This window comes from Phycodurus eques, chromosome 2, assembly GCF_024500275.1.
Source record: "Phycodurus eques isolate BA_2022a chromosome 2, UOR_Pequ_1.1, whole genome shotgun sequence".
Lineage (NCBI taxonomy): Eukaryota > Metazoa > Chordata > Actinopteri > Syngnathiformes > Syngnathidae > Phycodurus > Phycodurus eques.
Window position 1 is genome coordinate 25969108 of NC_084526.1, and position 26200 is coordinate 25995307.

General features: G+C 41.2%; 1 protein-coding gene across 1 annotated transcript in view; it reads right to left on the minus strand.

The window, feature by feature from the left end:
- zdhhc13 (zinc finger DHHC-type palmitoyltransferase 13) overlaps positions 1-26200 on the minus strand; it is a 27751-nt gene continuing 1551 nt past the window's right edge. Inside the window, exons 2-17 of the mRNA XM_061670117.1 lie at positions 25925-26148; positions 17968-18090; positions 17679-17756; positions 17351-17495; positions 17194-17258; positions 14344-14506; positions 11161-11286; positions 10915-11048; positions 10343-10438; positions 10007-10136; positions 9865-9927; positions 9682-9775; positions 7491-7574; positions 3488-3645; positions 3309-3406; positions 1-3228 (exon numbers count right to left, since the gene is read on the minus strand). Of these exons, the coding sequence (XP_061526101.1) occupies positions 3090-3228; positions 3309-3406; positions 3488-3645; positions 7491-7574; positions 9682-9775; positions 9865-9927; positions 10007-10136; positions 10343-10438; positions 10915-11048; positions 11161-11286; positions 14344-14506; positions 17194-17258; positions 17351-17495; positions 17679-17756; positions 17968-18090; positions 25925-26148 (1920 nt within the window). The 3' untranslated portion in view covers positions 1-3089. The remainder of the gene's footprint in view (positions 3229-3308; positions 3407-3487; positions 3646-7490; positions 7575-9681; positions 9776-9864; positions 9928-10006; positions 10137-10342; positions 10439-10914; positions 11049-11160; positions 11287-14343; positions 14507-17193; positions 17259-17350; positions 17496-17678; positions 17757-17967; positions 18091-25924; positions 26149-26200) is intronic.

Sequence of the window (26200 nt, forward strand, 5' to 3'; positions counted from 1 at the left end):
GAACGCAACTAAACGATACAATGACCTGCTAACGGGTAAACAACAGGAATAATAAAAAGAGCACATACTCATGTCTGCTTTTGCGTCAAAGTTGACAGACGTGACACAATATAGAAGGAGTGGGCGAAGGCCGCACACAAAGCATATTAACAGTAGATTGAAAGGAAAATGTGTATGTAAACAATGTATTGTCGTCAAACGATGAGTGTGTGAGTAGCTGAATGTGGATGTTTGTGTAAAGACAGTTGGCCAAAGTTTGACAGTCTTTACAGGCCTTCAGAATTCCACAAATATCCACACGTCTGACTAAGAATACACAAATTGCTTTATTTAAGTATCATAGTGGCTTTTCATTATGAAACGCATGCCATTCTTACAAAACAAGACTTAGCACGTAGAAACATCTTTACTTTCAGGGAGCACGGTTAAAAAATAAGCTTGACGTGTGAATAAACTCAAGGGCTCTATTGTCCTGACTGGCGCATAGCCCGCGCGGTGCGCTGCACATCTCTGCGAGGGGATAGGTTAGACTGAGTTGTCATAATCACGCAGACATGCGCAGTCGGCGTATTTAGAAACGGGGGCTGTCTGTGCCCGTGGGCAAAAACACTGACTTTATTCTCCGCCAATCAAAGCAAGCGGCCTATTCATTTATTTCCTTTAAATGAGGCGCAATGAAGGTCACGCATGCATGGAGAGAGAGCGATCCGTGCCATTGTCACTTGAGGTAAAAGACTGGTGACTGGTGAGCTGGTGATATACTAACCGCGTGCGATTTAAATACAGTGCGTCTTTGGAATTAATCCATATCCACGGTTGCTTTGTTTGTTTGTGCATGTGTGCTTGCCAGTTGGGTGATTTAAACAAAATAAAATGGGCTAATAATGATGTCTTCAATGAACTGCTTTCTGCAACGATTCAGAGGGTTTGATGTCCACCGTTCACATATTTATGAATGAAACGCGTCTGATCCAAGTCGCGCGCAGACTTAGTGTATCTGTCTGCTCATTCTGCACAGATTTTGCTACTTTCGTGGACCGGCGTACCCCCAGCGCATTTAAAATGGAACGTCTGCGCTGCTGTGGGCATACTTCAGTCCTCTCCAGTCAAAGCCGGTTGTTCAATTTCTTTAAAAGCAGCGCAAATACAGTCTGCATAATTATTAAGAAAGTCATTTTTGAGGATTCTTTTTATTAATCACCAACCACAGTGCTTTTATGTTATTCTAAAAGGTTAGTAAGTAAAATTGAAGTTGAGGCTTTCTTAGGAGAATTTCAATCTGTAAGAAATTCGGCAACTATTGGTGTGCAGAATTATTAAGCAACTAAATGAAAACCATTTTCCCGTCTCACATTTGTATTCTCGTTTAACACATTTTCACGCGGGAGAATTATAAACAACTCAAAACTTTCCAATAGAAATGGATAGAAACTGCTATATTATCTATCAATCAATATAGCCATGCTTATTTTCAATGGTGATAAGTCTTGCATCCATGGATTGCGTTAGTTTCTTGGTTTTTGTGCAGCAGAAACCACAGAGAGGGGTACTGTTTTCCTTCACTGTATACTGTATATCTCCTGTTTAAGGACTGCCCAAGTTCTCAATTGGGTTCAGGTCAGGTGAGGAAGGGGTGCCTTTGGCGTCTAGCCACGCAGAGCAGCACTTGGATGCATTTTTGAAAGATGCAGACTTCTTTCTCCAACACTACCTGACAAAAGTGTCTTCTAAAAACTCACAGTATGTTTGGGAGTTCATCCTGAGCACATCTTGAACCTGAAAATGTCCAACCAGCTCATCTTTAATAATATCAGACCATACCAGTATCCTACCTCCACTTCCAGTCAAAGCGGAGCTCTGTGCCCGTCAGTGATCCGGCCACAGGCCCATCCGTCTGGTCCATCAAGAGTCACTCTCATTTCATCAGTATATAAAACCTCTGAGAAATCTGTCTTCAGATATTTCTTGGCCTAGTCGAGAGGCTTCAGCTTGTGTCTTGTTCAGTGATTCCTCTCAAATCCTTGGCCGTTAATGTGTTCTTTTCTCTCATCACATTTCTTGCAACCCTGTTGACTCTTCGCTGAAAAACGTGGTGGTTCTGTGATCACACATGCTCCATCCCCCCGTGACACTTGATCCTTTTTGACTTTTCAGTCAGTTAAATCATTTTTTGGGCCCCTTTTGACGAAAGAAAAGCTGCCTATAATTATGCAAACCTTTATATAGGGTGATCTCCTGAGGCCACACCCACACTCATTACACAGCACCTGCTGTGCTTAAATCCATGAAGTATTCAAGTTTTTCCCAGCTGCGAACTACGAAATATGCCTAAAAGTCATGATATGGTGAAAATACTTGCCTAATAATTCTGCACACGGTGTATTCTCGCATATGGTGACATCATATATGTGAACGAGGACTCAGCGACCCATGTGAGACTGCAGCATTGAATGTTGGCGGTATTCCCTTAATACAGAATGAGGTGGTGGGGGATATAAAAAAAAATAAAAAATAAATTAAAAAAAAAAAACAAAAAAAAAAAAAATCACTGACGACTTAAATGTGTCCCCAGTCCCCATTTATATCCCCTCAAACGATCGTTTCCACCTGCCACGTCCCCAAACCCCATCGCGGTGTACCAGGCAGTAGGTGGGATTTAAAACAAATAAAATGATGATAATAATAATTACCCACCACAACACCGCCCAGCTGGGCGCAGACCGGTCTGTCAAATTGGGGAACACGTGCAGCGAGCCTTGCGCCGGCACGAATATCAGGATGCGCACCATTTGGCGCTATGGCACATGTTGCGCAGTCTACGACTATAGAGCCCAAAATGTCAATAACAATTTTACATTTCTGCAATACGTTTGCAAGTGATTTGTTTGACTTCCACAGGTCAAAAGGCAGCAGCAGGCTGTACAAAAAGTAAAACTATCAGCACTTTGCTTGTTTAAATAAAAAATCCCCCCCCCCTCAAATCTACTGGAGTGGTTTCACTTGACAATGAGCCTTTAGAGCATTTAGAAAAATAAATAAATACACTGTGCATTTTGGTCCAAAGCCACTGGTAAGGTCTCCCCTGAGCATCACACCATGTCCGTGTGTCTGAACAAGCGCTGGTCACAGCCTGGCGGGAACTGCTGCGTCCAGTCGATGATGGCCGGTTTGAAGAGGCCGCAGCATCGCAGCTGGAAGAAGGACACCAGGTTCCTAACGACGCCCAAACTATCGAGAGACGGAATGTATTTATGGACACAAGCTCAAAACCACCATGAGGTCAAAATCAGTGAATAGTGACAACTCACTTGTATGGATTGTGGGACAAGGACAAGGATTGTCTGTGTTTTCTTGCGTGCATCATCAGGCTCATCCTCTCAGCTGTGGTCAGTCCAAGAAAGGCGATCTGGACCAAACGAGACAAACCAACATAAATTGCAGTGGATCGATTTCTGTGATGACACCTTGACACTGACAATCACCTCACCTGGTAGAGCTGCAGGAGCAGGATGAAGCTGGACCAGCAGGTGTGGTACAAGGCCACCAAGAAGACGCACAGCAACCATGGAGAGCAGTCCACCACGGCAAAGGCCACTCCCACCAGACCCTGCTGCTCATAGTGCAGCATGCAATGTGTTGACCAGTCTGGAAACAAAGGCCATTTGTGCCCATCATAAACTTGCTGATACAGTAATCCTAATCACATTCACAGTCAACAAATACATCTTCTGCTTCTCCAGCTATTCGCTGGAAACCTCTCCTATTGGTGGTTTGTGCTCTTTTTGAAACGCTCTTAGGTGCCACAAGATGGCGGCCTAGCCCTGTCGAATAGGAAAGTAGTACATTGGTGTCAAGGAAGTATGTTGAAGCAATAAAGCTCGACTAAGCGACAAGCTTTGCATGTCGGGAAGGGGCTATGTGTAGCCTGGGTTGTTAGCAGACGTTGTGAGAGTCTTTGTTGCATGTGCATTTACATGCGTACTTCCATTGTATTTTTTCAAAATCAAATAATTTGTAAATATATTTTTAAGGGTAATGTAAAGTGAATTTGAAATGTTAGTAAACTGTTTGGAGATTATAGGTTGTTGTATACGGTCCCCTCCAAAAGAATTGGAACGGCAAGGTAAATTTCTTTGTTTTTGTTGTATACTGAAGACATTTGGGTTTCAGATCAAAGGTTCAGAATTCCAGCTTTTATTTCATGGTATTTACATCTTGATGTGTTAAACAACTCAGGACTGAGCACCCGTTGTTTGAGGCCACCCACTTTTCAAGTGAGTAAAAGTATTGGAACAGACATTATTAAATTTACTTAAAGTGAATAACATTTAATATTCGGTGGCATAACCCTTACTTCCAATAACTGCAGCAAGCCTGCGGCCCATTGTCTTCACCAGACTTGCATTCTTCATTTAAAATGCTTTTCCAGGCATTTATTGCAGCCTCGTTCAGTTCGTTTGTTTCTGGGGGTTTCTCCCTTCAATCTCCTCTTCAGGAGATAAAATACATGCTCTATTGGGTTAAGGTCCGGTGATTGAATTGGCTTGATTACACTTGAATTGACAAAATTACTTACATAAACCTTTATAGAGAATAATAAATGATTTTATTGTGTATTCTTTTATTGTTCCATAACTGATGTAACTTCTCTAAGATGTGTAGCCTTGCTAAGAACAGCAAACTATTGTTTTATCTGAATCTCTTGATAAGGTTGCAGCTGGCTGGGATGTGTATGAATCTCTCCTCTTGTGGAAAGTTTCTGAAAGAACTCCCTTCTTAGAACTGTGTGTTTAACCTCTTGGACTTCAGAGAGAGAGACCTTGCTGCCTGTAGAATGCTTCTATGTCGCCCCCCCCCCCCCACCTCTACACCCCCCCTCTCTCTCACCCACTTCCTTTCTGTGAATAGCTGTAAATATCTCCTTGTAATAAAAAAGCCCATCGAGACTAGTTTGATTTCTTAATTATTCTGTCAGAAAGAGATTTGCCGAAACACACTTCATAAAACCAGTTAATATCTTTACATTCTCTTCTATTATGTTTTTATGACTATTTTACAATATACTGCTACTTGTCTTTTTTAAAAAAAAATAAACAAATTAAAAGTGGTGTTTTGGGGGGATTGGAATGAATTAATTTTAATGGGGAAATATGTCAGGATGGTCATGAAACGAACTAAACTCATCTCTCAAGGCACCACTGTACTTCTTTTTAACCCCCCAATATTTGCAGCAGGGCTCGGTCCCTATTACTTAGGCTTCACGCTGCCCGTTCGCCACCTCGTCAATGGCTGACTGAAACAAGATGTGGCGACGCAAATATTTCCCAGGTTAGCCACGCTGGCGAATCAAAATCGCCTGCGTCAAAAGCCCTTCCTGATAAAAGTTAGTGAAGGCGGTCATTCTGTCGTGTATCAACGTTGTAAATGGTTTAGTTTTTCTCCCGCTTCATAAAATGCTTCAATCTGCCATCCAACCAGTGCTGGCTATAAGCAGTTAGGCTTATGGGCTTTTGCAGCTGCGAGGAGTGGAGCATTGGGGAAGATAAGAACCAATGCCGCTTGCCGCAGAATTGAAGCGTATATATTTATTACCGGGACGTATGTTTGAAGTGTTGATGGTCAATGTGTCCTGCAATTTACATTAGTTCTCGCAGAGAGCAAGCTGCCTTCTTCGTCAATGCACGAGCCCCTAATACAAGTTTGGCTGTCATGCCGAGTGGCGGCGGCACTGGCTCAAAGAAGGGCCGTAGCTCGTCATTTGGGGGCCCAAGGCAAACATAGTCATGCCCCTCTCCCCGTTTTGTAATTTAGACCTGCGTTTGAAATATGTTACAATTATCTGACAGCTTAATGTTCATGTTTATCCTCAACAAAAAAATTTGAATTTAAGAAAATTCTCCCATTTCCTGAACTAGATAAAGTCCTTAAGATCCTTCTTGCGGATTATTACATAAGTGAATCCTCTGAAAATTTTTACTGCAATTGATAAGACCATTAATTAACAGTTAATATTGTTTACGATTTTAACCGCTTTTATATTTACATCTTGGTGATGAAACTTGTCACTCACCACTTTCGCTTTACTCGACCTACACTGACAGCAGTGCTACTGACAAGAGCATCATTATACAGTATTACATTTTTACAAGGCATGAAGTTAAAGCAATAAGTCAATATTCTACTGTGAAGGAAGGTTTTTCTTTTTACGATTCAATAGTAAATTAAAGATTTGTTATTCCTATCAATTCCTCATAACATTTAGGCCTGGCCTGCAGGAAAGAGTTATTTGCTGGCTGAATCCAATATTGTGTTGGTCATATTATATAATAATTCACTTCTTGTGTTTAGTGAATAATGTTGAAGATAAACTCCTCCCCACACCCCCACGAAAAATCGCACGCCACATTGCAATCACAATATTTGTTAAAAAAACAAACAAACAAACAAACAAACAGAAACAAAAGAAACTCGCAAGTTAGAGTAGTTTCCCAAATCGCTTATCCCTGGTCGTGATTGTTGACTAGGTAATGTTAATTGGGCCCACATTGTTAAAAGCTTATTGGCATCCCAGTTACAAGTAGTGGCTAAAGGTTGAGCTATATAAACATGTGATGTTGTGGCTAAATACACACAAGTGTGGCTAGGAGACTTTTATACAGTTTAGCCACACTGGCTAAGAGATTTCATGACCCAGTGCCAACCCTGCTATTACTGTACGTGTAGTGTTTACATTCAAGATTCAAATTATCGATTTCAATTTAATGCCAAATCAGATTTTTTTTCCCTGCGTATGAATTTCAAGTGAAACATATTACATATTTGCTGTGTTGAATGCATGCACTTTATGCCAGAAAGCAGGCAATTTAGATGCTGCTCTGAAGGTCCAGCTAGTTCAAGCTTTTTTCACACATCATCAATTATGTTTTAAGAAAGCTATATATGCAGAAATTTAAATGGCTATAGTTAAGATTTTGGCGGCATGGCGGGCGACTGGTTTGCACATCTGCCTCACAGTTCTGAGGACCCAGGTTCAAATCCGGCCTGACCTGTGTGGAGTTTGCATGTTCTCCCCGTGCCTGTGTGGGTACTCCGATTTCCTCCCACATCCTAAAAAAATGCATGGTAGGTTGATTGAAGACTCTAAATTGCCCGTAGGTGTGAATGTGAGTGAGAATGGCTGTGCCCTGCGATTGGCTGGCGACCAGTTCAGGGTGTTCCCCGCCTCTCGCCCGAAGATAGCTGGGATAGGCCCCAGCACGCCCGCGAGCCGAGTGAGGATAAGCGGTATGGAAAATGGATGGATGGTTTGATGTAGTTAAGCTTTACCCTAGGTGTTTGTGGTTGATACCCAAGAGTTGCAAAACGGGTCAGTAAATGGTATGCCTTTCCAAAAACTGTTGACAATGGGAACGAAAAAAGTGAACTGTACTGCCGGACACAAGACGGCTTAAGTGTGACATCGTGATTGTGTCATCTGTGCAATGACTCACACACAACACAACCGTAGAACATCCAGACACCCATTAGCAACAGGGAGAGCAGGAAGAGGACGAAGTAAAGATGGTTCCTGGCACCTACAACAGAGCAAAACATTTCAAACTTTAGCCTTCGGATGGATGTCAACACAATTCAGGCAAATTTGAGGAAATCCCGTGGGAAGATTGAAGGGGCGCAGCCAATAATTCAATGTTAGCATTGCACAACTTTTCCCTAACAACCACTGTCTTGCACCAGCGTGTATATACATAAATACACACACCATTGCCTGATTGTTTCTCAGTCATCTCTTTATCTCTTTCCAGCCTGAAGGGGGAAGCCAGAGCCATCTACAGTGGTTACGGAAAGTATTCAGACCCCCTTAAATCTTTCACTCTCTGTTATATTGCAGCCATTTGCTAAAATAATTTAAGTTAATTTTTTTTTCACATTAATGTACACACGCCACCCCATATTGACAGAAAAAAAAAGCGTAATTGTTGATATTTTTGCAGATTTATTAAAAAAGAAAAACTGAAATTCATTTGGGAATGATGCAACAAGTTTTTCACACCTGGATTTGGGGATCCTCTGCCATCCATCCTTGCAGATCCTCTGTAGTTCTGTCAGGTTGGATGGTGAATGTTGGTGGGTAGCCATTTTCAGGTCTTTCCAGAGATGCTCAATTGGGTTTATGTCAGGGCTCTGGCTGGGCCATTCAAGAACAGTCACGGAGTTGTTCTGAAGCCACTCCCTTCGTTATTTTAGCTGTGTGCTTCGGGTCATTGTCTTGTTGGAAGGTGAACCTTCGGCCCAGTCTGAGGTTCTGAGCAGGAGGTGGTTTTCTTCTAGGATATCCCTGTACTTTCCCGCATTCATATTTTCTCCGATTGCAACCAGTCTCCCTGTCCCTGCAGCTGAAAAACACCCCCTCAGCATGATGCTGCCACCACCATGGTTCACTGTGGGGACTGTATTGGACAGGTGATGAGCAGTGCCTGGTTTTCTTCATACATGCCACTTAGAATTAAGACCAACAATGTCTATCTTGGTCTCACCAGACCAGATAATCTTATTTCTCACCATCTTGGAGTCCAACAGGTGTTTTTTTTTTTAGCAAACTCCATGCGGGCTTTCATGTGTCTTGCACTGAGGAGATCCTTCCGTCGGGCCACTCTGCCATAAAGCCCCGACTGGTGGAGGGCTGCAGTGATGGTTGACTTTCTACAACTTTCTCCCATCTGCATCTCTGGAGCTCAGAAACGGCGATCTTTGGGTTCTTCTTTACCTCTCTCACCAAGGCTCTTCTCCCCAAATTGCTCAGTTTGGCCGGACGGCCAGCTCTAGGAAGGGTTCTGATTATCCCAAACGTCTTCCATTTAAAGATTATGAAGGTCACTGTGCTCTTAGGAACCTTAAGTGCAGCAGAATTCTTTTTGTAACCTTGGCCAGATCTGTGCCTTGCCACAATTCTGTCTCTGAGCTCTTCAGGCAGTTCCTTTGACCTCATGATTCTCATTTGCTCTGACATGCACTGTGAGCTGTAAGGTCTTATATAGACAGGTGTGTGGCTTTCCTAATCAAGTCCAATCAGTATAATCAAACACAGCTGGGTTCCAATGAAGGTGCAGAACCATTTTAAGGATGATCAGAAGAAATGGACCACCAGAGTGAAATATTGTTTAACTTAAAATTGTCCAAAACCACTGATTTCAGCCTCTCGGCCGTAAATATTCTCAGATTTCTGTATGAGTATCACAGCAAAGGGTCGGAATACTTATGGCTGTGTGATATTTTTTTTTTTCACTAAATCAGCATTAATTTCAACAATTACACTTTTTTTCTGTCAATATGGGATGCTGTGTGTACATTAATGAGGATAAAAATGAACTTACATGATTTTAACAGATGGCTGCAATTAAATAACAGAGTGAAAAATTTAAGGGGGTTTGAAAACTTTCCGTACCCACTGTAGATGCAGGGCAGTATTAAGATACAGGTAAACTATTTTACATACACATTTGAACATTTTAACCTCATCTACGAATTCCATGGCCCACCTGTCTGTTTTAAAAATCAAATGCAATCACAAAAGTTTGTCTGCCCCTAGTCAAGAGCGCAGAGGCGATACAAGGAGGCAGGTCAGCACAATAGGCTTCGATTTGAAAAAAGACTCAGGTCCAAGAAGACAGAAGTGTGCTCTACCAATGCAGGTGTTGGTCCAAACAGAATGATGGTCCTGCTTCGCTACACAGGCATCACATCTCTGGCAGTGGCTGGCTCTAACCGGTTTCTTTATCTGAGAGAGATTCGAGTATCGACAACAGTTACAGACCGTTATCATAACATACTGCTTCTGCGATTCAGCTCTTTTGCTTGAAATCTCACCATGCAGGAAGTGCAGAATATACTGGGGTCCAGACAGCCAGCCTCAGCCAACAACAACACATTCTGTAGATGCAAACAAACAATACTGTTGTTCCTAACATGTTCCAGTGACGACAGCATCATCAACAAATCAGACACTCACCATGTTTTTCTCTTCTTCAGTTGCCTTGACAAAGCCAGGGTCAGTCCTGCAGGCACGGAGGTAGTAGTAGAGCAGAGCTGTGGCGTTGAGTGTGAAAAGAACCTGGACTGTGGTGCTGTGACCATGTGGACTCAAATGTTAAGAAAAATTATATCAGCACAGGAGGCTAAAATCTAAATTGTAAAACTGGAATAGAATCAGGAGCACAATGGCTGGTACACTAGGTATTAGTGCAAACACATTTGATTTGGAAGGGTATTAACTCTTGAAACACAGTGAATCTGTCATGAATTCTATTGCACCTGTAAACACTCCTTCAACCAAAGGATATCTAGCAGGAACCAGAAGCACCAAGTGACAACCATCCAGAAGATAGAGGCCATAAGAGTTGTAGCTGGTAGGAGTGACTTAAACACTGCACTAGGGAAATTCCTGGTGAAACACATAAATAACTACTACCACATACAAGTACTGTACATACTTTCCTCTTTAAATACAGAGTTCCACAGCTTCTTGCCAATTTAAAAAAAAACAATTACAAGAGTAATTGATAAGATAGCCAATTTTGATCAACGTACTCAGTGGTTAGCAAATATTTTAATCACATTGCATTTGTGTATTTCAGGCACACTGTTGATGAAAAAGCACAGTGTAATATGGTTTATTGAAACAAAATCAGACATGCGACTCAACGAAACTAAGTATGGAAGACATCCACCGCCATTCAGTCAATTTGTGCATGGAACAAGAAACGTATGCAGCCAAACCAAAAATGCAATATACGGTACACTCCTCATTTTGCAATAATTTCCACAGGTATTTATTTGCTTTTGTAATAAATTTGGCAAATTGTAAATAGACTTTATGGACAACTGGTATAAATACTTTATGAGAAAGGAGGTCTGAACCTTGTAGCCAAACTGACTGCACCAACCACGCATACTAGCAGGATCCCTTTGAGCAACCAGGAGTCTGATTTCATATCCAATATGGCAGCCAAACAGCCAAACATGGCAGTGGAGAGTAAAAACTGCAGAAACACCTACAAATAAAACAAAGCAAAAATGACATGATAAAGATGTGATGCATGTGAAAGGACAGAGCAGTGGAACTGTTTGTTTGAAAGATCTGGTTCTGCTTAAGAGTTTACGTACTTTGTATTTGGTGACAATTCGTAAACAGCGCGAGTTGGCGCGAATCCTCTCCTGCTTGACTTGGTTGAGCATGTAGATAAGTAGGGGGCTGTGCACCTGGTGGGCTAGCTCGAGAGGTGTGTGGCCCTGAGGTGGGTACAGGAAAGGGAACATTAACATGAAATTTCAAAAACTGTTGCTTCAGTATGTGCTTTCACTTTCACAAAGTAAACGTCTGTTGAAAGTAAGTTGCAGATGAGCCCTTTGACTACCAAAGAACCACTGTTTTGTATATAATAAACCTACACATATTGGCAATTCTTTTCTGGCAAGTAAAACCATTCGCTGGAAAACAAACCGATTCATGTCTATCTGCATATTTTTGTGCTTTCTATAAGGTCCTAAGATGCTGCACAAATGGCCTGCTTCTTCTAAGGCACCATCTTCGTGGAGGTGATGGCCACCATTTGACAGCCTGCCAGCGAGACAGCCAACAGCAGCATGATGGAAGATTCCGGTCATGGTCTAACAGGCAAGTCATGTATGTTCCTTGTGGTGTTAATGGCAGAGAAAACAGGGAAGTAAACTTCTTAAGTTGACGTACCGAAAGGTCTTGATCGCTAATGGCAGTGCTGGAAGATTGCAACACACATAATGTACAACCCCAATTCCAATGAAGTTGGGACGTTGTGTTAAGCATAAATAAAAACAGAATACAATGATTTGGAACCGTGTTCAACCTATATTTAATTAAATACACTACAAAGACAAACTATTTAATGTTCAAACTGATAAACTTTATTGTTTTTATCAAATAATCATTAACTTAGAATTTTATGGCTGCAACACGTTCCAAAAAAGATGGGACAGGGGGCAAAAAAGACTGAGAAAGTTGAGGAATGCTCATCAAACACCTGCTTGTTACATCCCACAGGTGAGCAGGCTAATTAGGAACAGGTGGGTGCCATGACTGGTATAAAAAGAGCTTCCCTGAATTGCTCAGTCATTCACAAGCAAAGTTGGGGCGAGGTTCACCTCTTTGTCCTTAAACTTTTTCGACTATTTTCTCACGCACTTGTTCACAATGTTCCTCAACGTACAATTGCAAGGAATTTAGGGATTTCATCATCTACGGTCCATATCATCATCATCAAAAGGTTCAGAGAATCTGGAGAAATCACCTACAAAGCTTCAACAATTAGTGTCCTCAGTTCCCAAATGTTTATTGAATGTTGTTAAAACAAAAGGTGATGTAACACAGTGGTAAACATGACACTGTCCTAGCTTTTTTGGAATATGTTGCAGCTATAAAATTCTAAGTTAATGATTATTTGCAGAAAACAATAAAGTTTATCAGTTTGAACATCAAATATCTTGTCTTTGTAGTGTATTCAATTAAATATAGGTTGAACATGATTTGCAAATCATTGTATTCTGTTTTTATTTATGTTTAACACAACGTCCCAACTTCATTGGAATTGGGGTTGTATTTAAAAATTAACAATATCTAAAAACTAAAAAATATAATGAAATGGCTATTAGGAATAGTAAGGTATTTTGTGTGACTTGTAAGTGAGATGACATACTATATCCTAGCACGCTATTGTATTTTTTCTAGTGGTGCGAATTAATTAAGAGTCATGAATTACAAACAAATTAATTCGTTTAAAACTAATGCATTTTGTGTTCCAAACAACACGGAACATTTGTAAGTGCGCGCGACTTCCTTGTACGTCGATTACACTCATGCACGTCAGAGTTCGGCTTCGTCGGATACTAAAATTGAGGAACTGGATGAAACAGTGTTGCTAGGACTGATGTGAAGCAAGCGTCATTAAAAAAAACTATCTGATGGAAGTCTTGATAAGTGTAGTTTTGTGCAAACTGTTTGAGCTGCTCGCCTATGGCGCTGACTGCGACACAAAGTTGGGGATGGAGACAAAGCGTCAGCACATTCCATGTTTGTAAACTGCAGGAAAAGCAAACAAGGATTCCTGTATGTTGTGCTGCAAGCAGTTGTACACGACGCTTTACGAGCACAATAAGGGAACTTCATGGGTAAGTTTTTTTGTTATTTATCCATTTTCAAAGGACTGTATAGAAATTGTACTCCATGAAAACATAGCGCCACCTACTGCCTGCTGTACCCACGTTGCTTAGCTCTGGTGTATCAAGTCTTCGTATCTGGAAAGCTTGTAACAGCAAGCACAAAATAAAAATGTGCTACATACAAGTGCACCTCAACAATACTGTAGGAGAGTTCATTGTATTTCTGCATTGCAATTCGAAGCGTGAAACTAAAAAATAATACAGATTGATTCAACACAATACTTTTAGGAAGGCCAATTCCAAACAATTCCAATTCCCATATTAAAATATTTTTTATTGTTTCTTATGTAATATTCTAATTTCTTAGATATGTTAAAATGCAGATTTTCATTAGCTGTTAACTAAAATCAACAAACTAATTACAGATAAAATCATAAAATAGTTTACTCTGTGTCGTGAATCACTATGTTTTTGAATGGAACTACAGAATATATGAAGTTTGCTAATTCTAATTTATTGAGATGCACCTGTATAGGCACTGACATGTGATCAAACCTTTCAACTGCCACGCAGAAATCATTTAAAGGCAATACTATTCTGAAAAAACTGTCCTAAAATGGAACTTTAACTTCAGGTCTGTTTAATTTTGGCTAAGGATATTTTATTATGTTATATTATATATATTACATTATATTTGTTTTTCTACTGTTTTGCATTAAAATGCAATTCAATTATTTGATTAAGTCGTCCAGTAAAATCCATTCAAATTGAAAAATGTTGCTTTTCAGTACAAATATTGGTATATAATTAAAATGTGATTAAGATAGATTAATTAATTAGAAAGCCTCTAATTAATTAGATTTATTATGCTATATATTTTTTTTTAATCGAGCCTAACCCCAAATTTGTTCGACATCAAATAATCAGTAAGCAATTTATTTTTAAAGGTAATGTAAGATGAGTTTAGAATTTTGTGGTTTGTGTTAATATTTTGGGGTATGGTTAGCATTTAAAATACAAATATGTGCAATTGAAAAATTTTTAGCGGAGTGTCCATTAATGGAAAATGTTTGCTATTCCCGTCTGGGCTTGGTCTCTAACCTCGGCCAACAGAGGGTTTACTGTACAGTACATGAGTTTTTGTGTAAGGCTCACATTGATGTTTTCTAGATCCAAGCTGGCACCAGCCTCCAGCAGGACATATGTAGCGTCGACGTTGCCCGCCAGCACGGCACAGTGAAGGGGAGTGTTCCTGTTCACTTTGTCCACGGCACTCACGGAAGCGTTGTTTTTGATTAAGAAATTAGTGGGCTCAGGCCTGCAACACAAAAACAAGACAGTTTTCTTTTCAACATCACTTGATCACAGGCACGTTAAATTAGTGGGCAGTTATATACAGTAAACTAGTTTAGAAGTGGTGGACATAAGTATTTGTACACCTGGACATTATCTGTTCATTCATTTTCTATAGTACTTTTCTTCATTAGGGTCGCAGGGGAGCTACAGCCTGGCCGAGCTGACTTTGAGTGAGAGGCCGGACACACCCTGTACTGGTCACCAGCCAACAGGAAAGGGAACATGAATAACCCTTTACATCTGCGGACAATTTGTAGTCTTCAATTGACCTAACATGCATGTTTTTCAAATGTGTGAACAAGCTGGAGTACCCAGAGAACTCCACAGGATTAAAACCCAGGACGTCAGAACTGTGAGTCAGATGGGCTAGCCACTAGGCCACTAGGAAATGAAAAATATAATGCTTCTAAGACAGCTTTTACTACACTGTGGAGACAAGACACATTTTTAAGTATGCGTCAGTCAGGCTTTTTGTCCATTGAAGCAGTTACCTCAAAGTTGGAATGCATAGAATTGTTGAACTTAAAATGAAGAATTGATTTGAATTCTGAAATAAAAGGTTTAGACACTCCTTGATTTTAAGGCGTGCCACAAGTATTTTTGTCCCGATAGAATATGTTCTATGTTGACGCTAGCAATCAAGAAGTTTTCTACCCATGTACAATGCGCACCCAAAAGTTTCTATAAACTGATGGTGGTAATTTGCCTTTACTCTATACCGCAAATGAATTCTAATTGGTTATAATAACTATGTTGAGTTTCCGTAACTCCTGATTAATGTATTTAATATTGTGTCTATGATGCACTCTAAAGTTTGACATTGGGGCTTCAAGATGGGGGGCTTGTGTGTGTGATAGCATTTGAATAGTTAAGTGTGCGAGCTAATCCTGAATAATGTCCCTAACGGCCTATATATACAAGCAAAAACTTAAATGCGCGACGCCAACGGTGAAAACAGTGAAGAAGTGGACCAATGAAGCAAAGATAGAACTTCAAAGGTATTTAGACTGCACAGACTAATTAAATATAGGTCAAACATGATTTGCAAATCATTGTATTCTGTTTTTATTTATGTTTAACACAACGTCCCAACTTCATTGGAATTGGGGTTGTAAAGAAAACTCAAGAAAATCACATTTAAAAAAAAAAAGATACAAATGTATTTGCATTTCATTGAGTGAAATAAGAATTTGATCCGCTCAGAACAATAAAGAATTTTGGCTCTCGCAGACTAGTCCTCTCACTTTAAGAAAATACTAATCTAAAGTCATGAGCTGAATGAATGACTACTTGTTACCTTTATAAAGACACCTGTCCACAGAATCAATCAATCGGATACCAACCTCTTCATCTTGGGCAAGACCAAAGAACTTTCTAAGGACATCAGGGACAAGGTTTTAGAAGTGCACAAAGCTGGAATGGCCTACAGACCACAGGCAAGGCTGGGTGAGAAGGAGACAACTGTTGTTGCAAAAATTACAAAATGTAATAAACATAAAATGACTGTCAAACTCCATCAGTCTGGGGCTCCTTGCAAAATTTCACCTTGTAGGGCATTGGTGTCAAACTCAAGGCACGGGGGCCAGATGTGGCCCCGGCACATCATTTTATGTGACCCGCGAAAGCAAATCATGCTCATCAACTTCTGTGATTTTTGCTAAAATGTGTACCCAAATTCCAAATTGTCATAATAATAAACAATAATGTTGAGATATTGCATTTTTCATTTATCCATCAATTTGTTTTGTAATGGTAATAATATGTTTTGGTGATGATTAAACATTTATATGGTTGAACTGTTCTAACGGCCCTCTGAGGCAAATCCTAACTACAATGTGGCCCGAGACAAAAAGAGAGTTTGACACCCCTGTTGTAGGGTATCAATGATCATGAGAAAGGTTAGGCATTAGCCCAGAACTACATGGGAGGTGATGTGGTCAGATAAGACCAAAAAAAATGTTGACTCGCCGTGTTTGGAGGAAGAAGAATTCAGACTATGACCCCAAGAACACCATACTCACCGTCAAGCATGGAGATGGAACATTTATGCTTTCGGGGTGTTTCTCTGCAAAGGGGACAGGTCAACTTATGAAATATGGATGGTGCCTTGTACCGTGAAATCCTGGGTGACAACCTCCTCCTCTCAACCAGAAAACTTAAAAGGGATCGTGGCCAACCAGGGGTTCTCCCCCAAGTACCAAGTAATGTTTTGATAGGGGGTCAAATACTTGTTTCCCCCAATGAATTGCAAAATAATTTGAATCTTTGTTTTTTTGTGATTTTCGAATTTTCTGTTGACATTCTGTCTCTCCCTGTTAAAATACACCTACCATTAAAATTATAGATCGTTCATGTCTTTGTCAGTGGCTAAAGTGGCAGGAACCCAAGATGAATATCTGTCATTATAAAGTTATATATTAATGAGTATATCTCATTTTAATCAGAAAGAGTTTTTTTTTTACTTTTCCCATACCTATATGTATAATGCAATTGAAAATTGAGGATCTTTTTGGGGAAAACATTGCGCATTACACATGAGAAATTACGGTAACTCTGAAAGGGATCATTATAACACAGTTGGCTAATCAGAGACGCTAGTTACACATGTAACCTAAATGAATGACTTATACAGCCAACATGTAAGCGCACCCAATAATCTTCTGGGCTGCTAACATCAGAGGTGTCTGTCCATTGCAGTCAGGTCCATCAACTTCCTGAAAGATGAATAATAAAAAGTCAAAACAGAGGAAAACTAAAGAGCATGGTTGACTAAAGTATTACACATCAAGTGTGTCGGTGCTCTGACCTGTCCCTTGGCCATAAGATAAGCTGCTATAGCCATGTGCTGGAAGAGGATGGCAAGGTGAAGAGCACGATAACCTTCTCCATCTGCAATGGAGGGATCTGCGCCATATCTTATGAGTTGAATGACCATGGGAAGGTGGCCCTGTCTGATAATACATAACCCAACTGTGCTTTATAAAGGAAATACTTAGAAGTCTCCATACTGGACAATATCATTCTATTAGCATATGACTAATATTGATCAATATTCTTTGTGATTGATATTTGACTGTCACATTTGGAAACAATTGTTAGCCAAGACCTAAGTAGCATTCAAATGGTGTTGTCACCTTATGGCCCAATGAAGAGGTGTAGAGTTCAGGTCTCCTCCAAGCTGGTCAACTATTGCCCCTTTAGAAATGTAATACCTACAAAAAAAAAAAAAAAACAAGAAAATACATCACCAGGGTATTAATCTAATTTCGAGTCCTATCTATCCATGGTACCAAACTCCATCTACTACAAACTAATAATTCACAGTCATGTTCAAGCGCCCAATGAGTTGACATCTGCGATTTAATTCTTTTTAAATAACATGCCAGCTTGGCAAAGACAAAAAATTACTGCACATCTTCGTACTTGACCAGCTCCAAGCGATTGTTGATGGCCGCCCAGTGCAACAGAGACACGTTTTCCTTGTCTAGCTGTCTGACATCGTATCCAGCTTCCACCAGCTCCTTACAGCGATCCAAGATGCCAAACCTGCAAAAATTCATCAATGATGTGCCAAAAATCACTGTAACGTCACCTTTCCCTTGAACAACACTCAATAAGCATTTGGGAAGTAGTATTTGGGAAGCAGTATTTTTGAAGCTTTGAAGGTGCAATTATTTCCCATTCTTGCTTGATCTACAATTTCAGTTGCTCAACAGTCTGGTGTCTCCTTTGTCCTATTCTGTGCTTCATAATGCACCCAGGGTCCGAAATTAACAATCGCCAGTGACCAAATACAACTAAATTATCCGTTTGTCGAGTGACTCTCAGAGCGGTACTTGCCACGTGACGAGTGAATGTTTGTACCCAAGTACACATAGACGTGCAAATCATAGCGTAACGGCATGTGTCCTGGAGGCAGTAATATTGGAGCAGGGCGTATCGTGCCAGGAAAGTGTGTGGGACTCCTAATAATGCCGATCTTGGTTTTCAGCTGTGTGCGTATTGCGTAGTGCGTATTGCGTAGTGCGTACATGATGGGATGTGCGTGACAACAGCCAATCGGAGATGTCCTTTTCCTTCTCCACTTCTGTTTGCAAGTAGTGGGAGTAAACAAACCACACCTCCTCAGCTGAATCGCCCTGCAGCGAGATCGAGACTTAGCAGCCTGTCCTCACCCCGGCAACAGAGGTCCGCCAGTACAAAACGCCAGTTGTGTGGCGGTCTGTCCAAAGCGACGTGGAGCAATGCTATTAACTAACCTATGTGTACGGTACAGTGGGGCAAAATAAGTATTTAGTCAGCCACCAATTTTGCAAGTTCTCCCACTTAAAATCATCATAGGTATACCTCACCTATGAGAGAAAAATGTGAAGACAAAAAAAAAAAAAATCCAGAACATCACAGTCCGACTTTTAAAGAATTTATAAGCAAATTATGGTGGAAAATAAGTATTTGGTCACCTACAAACAAGCAAGATTTCTGGTTCTCACAGACCTGTAACTTCTTCTTTAAAAGGCTCCTCTGTGTTTCTGGTGTCCTTTTGATAGCTCTTTGGTGTTGGCCAGTGGAGTTTGGAGTATGACTGTTTGAGGTTGTGGACAGGCGTCTTTTATACTAATAACGAGTTCAAACAGGAGTGGAGAACAGATGATTCTGATTCTCATTTGCTCTGACATGCACTGTGAGCTGTTAGGTCTTATATAGACAGGTGTGGGGCTTTCCTAATCAACTCCAATCAGTATAATCAAACACAGCTGGACTCCAATGAAGGTGTAGAACCATCTCAAGAATGATCAGAAGAAATGGACCACCAGAGTGAAATATTGTTTAACTTAAAATTGTCCAAAACCTCTGATTACAGCCTCTCGGCAGTAAATATTTTCAGATTTCTGTATGAGTATCACAGCAAAGGGTCTGAATACTTATGGCTATATGATATTTCAGTTTTAATTTTTTTTGTTAAATCTGCAGAAATTTCAACAATTCATTTTTTGTGTGTGTGTGTAAATATGGGGTGCTGTGTGTACATTAATGAGGGAAAAATTAACTGAAATGATTTTAGCAAATGGCTGCAATACAACAATGAGTGAAAAATTTAAGGGGGTCTGAATACTTTCTGTATGAAAATTACAGGCCTCTCTCATCTTTTTAAGTGGGAGCACTTGCACAATTGCTGGCTGACTAAATACTTTTTTGCCCCACTGTCTCTGAGGGAGGTGTTTGTTTAACTTAAAAGGGACCACGTACAATTGGCCTTTTAATTGCTTATACGCAGTGAGATGAGATCCACCCGGAGTTACTGAAGGCTCTGGATGTTGTGGGGCTGTCCTGGTTGACACACCTCTGCAACACTGCGTGGACATCGGGGACAGTGCCTCTGTATTGGCAAAACTGGGTGTTGGTCCCCCTTTTTAAGAAGTGGGACCGGAGGGTGTGTTCAAACTATAGGGGGATCACCCTCCTCAGCTTCCCTGGTATGATCTAGTCAGGGGTTCTGGGGGGGAGGGTCTGTCAGGAAGTCGAATCTCAGATTCAGGAGGACAAGTGTGGTTTTCATCCTGGCCGTGGAACAGTGGACCAGCTCCACATCCTCAGCAGGGTCTTTGAGGGTGCATGGGAGTACGCCCAACCAGTCTACATGTGGATTCTAGACTTGGAGAACGCATTCCATCATGTTCCTCGGGGAGTCCTTTTGGGGGGGGGGGGGGGGGGGGGGGGGGCTCCGGGAGTATGGGGTACCAGATCCCCTGATACAGGCTGTTTGGTCCTTGTACGACTGGTTCTCCTATCTCTGGTGTTGAGGTCACCGAGTTTAGTCTGCATTGCCGGCAATAAGTCAGATTCATTTCCAATGAGAGTTGGAATACACCAAGGCTGACCTTTGTAACTGATTCTGTTCATTACCTTTATAGCCAGAATTTCTAGGCGCAGCCAAGTTGTGAGAGGGTCCGGTTTGGTGACATCAGTATTGTTGTCCTGACTTTTTGCAGATGATGTGGTTCTGATGGCTTCAACAAGCCATGATCTTCAACACTCGCTGGAATGGTTTGCAACCAATTGTGAAGCGGCTGGGATGAAAATAAGCACCTCCAAATCTGAGACCATGGTCCTCAGTCTGAAAAGGGTGGAGTGCCCTCTGCAGGTCGGGGATAAGAACCTGCCCCAAGTGGAGGAGTTTAAGTTTCTCAGGGTCTTGTTCACGAGTGAGGGAAGAATGGAGCGGAAGATTAACAGAGGGATCGGTGCAGCGTCTGCAGTAATGCGGACTGTCGTGGTGAAAAAGGAGCTTAGCCGAAAGGATTTACCGATCGATCTACGTTCCTACCCTCACCTATGGTCACGAGCTGTGGGTCGTGACTGAAAGAACAAGTCTGCGGATACAAGCTGCCGAAATGAGTTTCCTCCGCAGGGCGTCCGGGCCCTCCTTAGACAGAGAGTGAGAAGCTCGGTCATCCGAGAGTCAAGCTGCTGCTCCTCAGCATTGAGAGGAGTCAGATGAGGTGGTTCTGGCATCTGGTTAGGATGCCCCCTGGACGCCTCCCTGGTGAGGTGTTCTAGGCACATCCCACCGGGAGGAAGCCCTAAGGACAACCCAGGACACGCTGGAGAGATTACAGCTTTGGGAGGGCTCTGGGAGCTCTCAGTTGGCCTGGGAATGCCACGTGATCCCGCCGGAAGAGTTGGACAAAGTGCCCCGGGAGAAAGAATTCTGGGCCTCCCTGCTCAAGCTACTGCCCCCGCAAACTGATCTCGGATGAGCAGAAAAAAATTTATGGATTAAAAGTATGGAGACTATGATGCAAGTAATGATGATGTCATGTTAACTTCCAAATGTACTTAGTGTTAAATCTGGACCTGTTCAACTGAACACAAAGCAGGAAGGCATGACGTATTGTGTGGTATGAGTGGCAACAGGTGGATACACAAATTCACTGTACCTTCTGCCATCTAATAGAAGAGCATTTCATTGTTCTGTCTGTCAATATATGTCAGTGGCATAGATAGATGAACACAGATATATTTGTAATTCATAACAATGTTCTGACAAATTATGTGGAATTGGATAATTTCCTGCAGCACACCTGATGATCCCTGACAGCACACTAGTGTGCCATGCCACCCTGCTTGTAAATCATTGGTATTAAAACATTATATCAAAGCTCCAATGAGAGAAATAAGCAGAGTTGTATTATTTTTGGGGGGATGAACAGATTAGCATTACTGTCTTTGATATGCACCCCATCGACATAAGTTTTTCAGTGAAGTTGTCGATGCTATGGGTCTTTGAGTGTATTTGTGTTTGGCAACACGTCCACTGCATGCACCAAATTCACACATCCGAACCCTAATGGTTCAAGTGAGAGAGGAAAGAGGTGCCAGTGAGTTTGCAGCCTGTTACAACTGGTCAACTAATTTTCTTCTTAACATGTAATTTTCCACCCATTTGTCATTTAATGTTCATTGTGTGTCATTCTAACACATTGAGGGCTGTTTTGGACAGTTTTCAGCATTTTTGGCCATGACATTCTTTGGCAGCCAGTATTGGCACTGCTTGTGTGCGCCTTCACCGGCAGCCTGTTTACAACAGCTCCGATAATAACAATTTACATGCGTGGTGGCGAGATGAAGCCTCATTTGTATCACTTCAAAAAATTGGTTCGGGAGACGAAACCACCTACTGGCCATACATTGAATTTTTGCGTCTGTTTCAGCTCATCTGAATGACTATTAATTACAAAACAATGTTTGAACAAATTACTTCTCAACATAAATTGTATATTAAAATTATTTTGAACATATTCTGTGTGTGTGTAAAACGTTGCCAAAATGCTAGCATTAGATGATTTGGCAGGTTGTATGATGTTTTACTGTCACTTTTGGAAAATGGCATTGGCTTAAGCAGGCAGAGGACAGTGAAAGTGACAGTGAAAGTGCTTGTGTAACCAGGAAGAACACACTGCATACTGTATGCTTGTGCAACTTGGACCAATAAATGGTGTATAGAACGGGAGAATTATTATTTTTTTAAATTCAGAAATAACAGTTTCTCAACAGTTTGTTTGTTTTAAGTGATTATTATTTTTTTTAAACACATCTCCAGCCACTGAAAACACCCTTTCACATGGTAAAGATGCTACTGCGGTGTACAAAAATGCAAGAGTAAGATTCTATAAATTGGGGTACAGTAATTTTTCCTCTCTCAGTGTGGTGGTGTTATTGGACCCTACTTCGCTGGAGCACAATCAGCACCTCACCTTTGAATAAAATAAGAAACGGTGGAAAATATTTATTCATAAACAAACTTAATACGGCTGATATTATGGTAGCAATTAATTGGCCGCGGCCCTCCTTGACCGATGCTCGACGGCCCTCTCTGCCCGAGGCTAGAACTCACACGACCACACCGTCCCCAGCGTTGAGAGTCGAGTGCACCGACCGCTGGGCTAATAGCACGGGATGCTAGCTCAACGGGTGGCACGCTGTTTTATAAGTAGGGCTTCCAAGGAGTGACGTTTGGCACAGTACAAGCTGACATCGCTTGCTCTCTCTACTGTCCAAACTATCTCTAAACCTTAAAAATTATAAAATCTTTATCCAAACTCGGAGCTGAACACAACGCTTTATTTAAAAAAAAAAAAAAAAACACATTTTGAATGGAGCCTGCATGAGGAGTTTATATTGCCGTCAAATCTTGCGGCAAACTCCGCTCTCTCTTTCTGAATTGGTCACGTGGTACAGCGGGGCAATGAGTAGGGTTTGGCATCGTTTGAATTTGAGTGATTCCGGTCCCTATTTCGGTTCTTTATTTCGATTCCGCTTCCAAACGATTCTCGATTCCGATTCTTTTAGGGCGCTGTGTCAAAAAAATTGCATGGTTTCAATAAAGGTTGTCCAAATTATGAACATCTATTTTCTTAGCAGCCCGCAGCATAGACTAAAATGAACATTTGACTCTGGGTTATTTATAACAAGTATCAATATCAAACCTATGAACTAAAAGGCAAGGTGTGTGGAACTAACCCAATTTACTTAATATTTATTAATGTTTCCCCTAAGAGTTAACTATAGCTTTGTTAAAATCATTATTTGGGACTGTTTTATCACGGCAAATGGTTTATATTTGCAAGTTTTAACTTGACTTCCTGTTTTAAGTTTGTAGCCTTTTATTTTGAAGTGTACACACCGTAACCCAGCATTTTGGCACAAAAAGTAACTTCACTTGGCACCGGGGATTTTTTAAAATATTTTTTTAAATGGATGGAACCAAATGCTATAAAACATTGATTCTTTCCTTAGCCACCGATGCTCAATGTTAATGTTTCTTTTTCTGTCATCGGCTCTTACGTTGGTTTGAAGACCAAAATAAACGCTAAAAAAACAACCGTTAATCTTGTTAGCTATCTCAATATTGGTGTTGACGTATTTTATTGTTTCACTCACCCAACTGAGTTGACTTCACTAAAGCTCGGCGTGGTGTTGGCTGAGGCTCGGAGCGAGTCAGACGCTACACATTGTGAAAGCCTCCTTTGTACAATAAAATCTTATTCCAATAGTTGCACTGAGGCGACATGTCATGAATTTTAACAAAGTTAAGACACACTTTTGTTCTCCACTGCCGCCGTTGTGCACAAGCACGTCTTCGTGCGCGGCGTTCTTTGTTGGTTTTCGCTGCGTCTTCGTTGGTTTTTGCCACTTCTTCTTCGGAGCCGGCGGTCTGGGCATCGAAATTGGGAACCGAAATTTTAAAATTTTAACGTTATCAGACGATAATTAGCATTTTATGCTGATCAGTTGATCGGCTTTCATGTCATAAGTCGCCGATCCGATCAATGACGTCATCGATCGGCTCCGCACAAGACATTGTACTCAAGGACAATAACTGGAACTAGGAGACATTCCAACAGCTTCTTCCCTCTTGCTTCTTAAACAGCTAACCTACAATTCCATTGCAACCAATTTTGCCAATTTTTTTTGTCGAAGTCTCGCGCACGAAATAGTTGATAAATAAGCAATAATTGATCAATAAAATTAGCGTGCGACATTTAGATCATCGTAACGGAGTAAAAGTACTGTTATTTACACAGCTACAAATGTAGCAACACTATTGTTGTGATGATAATATTAGTCCGCTGCGGAGTAATATTCAGAAATTACATCCGTGTGTGGATGGTGAATGCATAGATCTAGCTGCCAACGTTCAACGAGTACAAAACAGCCTATGATGACGACACCCCCACCCCCCACCCACACTCACACAGGAAAGACTCATAGGATCTGTACGATTCACGTAAAAGGCCTATTTTGAGTTAAAAACGATGAATCATGCCAAAAGTCGACCGATTTGCATGTATGAGTAAGTCATCAGTTCCTCTGAGTAAATCAGCTTTTTTTCTTTTCTTTTTTCCATGAAACAGCCCCAGACTTCACAATCAATTTGAGAGTAAATTTAGATGAACTAATCATCATTTCAGTATTCATACTTTATGTCACATTTTTGTTGAGTGGTGTGCTCTGAAATTTTTCAAATGGCGCCAGTTGGAGACAGTTGAATCTCGGGAAGGACAGGTTATTCTGCCTTGAAGCTTAGCAAAGGTTGGGAAACTCTAACCTAGTGTGAGAAAAGGGGGTGGACATTAGGTTTCAGCAAACAAAGGTGTGGCTCAAGAGCAACTAGTCTCATACTTCCTGATTTCAATGAGGTGGACTTTGCTCAATGTAGATTGAGTACAAGAATTGACTTTGCTGTGTAAACCCTCATTAAATATTTAACAGTGTGTAAGCACTGAAATAACAATCACATAATAATAATTGATTACTCTAAATGCACGGTGGCCGACTGGTTAGAGCGTCAGCTTCACAGTTCTGAGGACCCGGGTTCAATCCCCGGCCTCGTCTGTGTGGAGTTTACATGTTCTCCCCGTGCCTGCGTGGGTTTTCTCCAGACACTCCGGTTTCCTCCCACATCCCAAAAACATGCATTAATTGGAGACTCTAAATTGCCTGTAAGCATGACTGTGAGTGCGAATGGTTGTTTGTTTCTATGTGCCCTGCGATTGGCTGGCAACCAGTTCAGGGTGTACCCCGCCTCCTGTCCGATGACAGCGGGGATAGGCTCCAGCACGCCCGCGACCCGAGTGAGGAGAAGCGGCTCAGAAAATGGATGGATGGATTAATGACAATAAAAGATTCAATTTCTAAAGGGTGGTGGTGGTGGTGTGCGCGGACTGATAAGACTGATGGAAACTGCTAAATGTTTAAAACTGATATAGGGCTACAGTCTATAGCATGTTATTCGTGGTGTAGCGTTAGAACTCACATAAACGAACACAAAATGTACAAATGCTTACAATCATTTAATCGATTGGATTACATGACTTACTGTGATGCCTTCACTATGTCCCAGCTGCTGCTGTCATCCAGGTGCGACCGTTTCTTTGGCTGTTGACTGATGTCCAACGCCTCATCTGCATTGTTGCCAAACTGTCCGTGAAAAGAGGGTACGAACGGGAGCCCCGTCCTGCTAAACACCACCGCTCTTGGCCCATGACTGTGTGAATGACCTGAATGTCCTTGGTGACAGGTGTCATGCGTTTGACTATGAATCTGCAACAATCCAAACACAGGTCCAATATGTTCTGTCAACTGCTTCATTGCA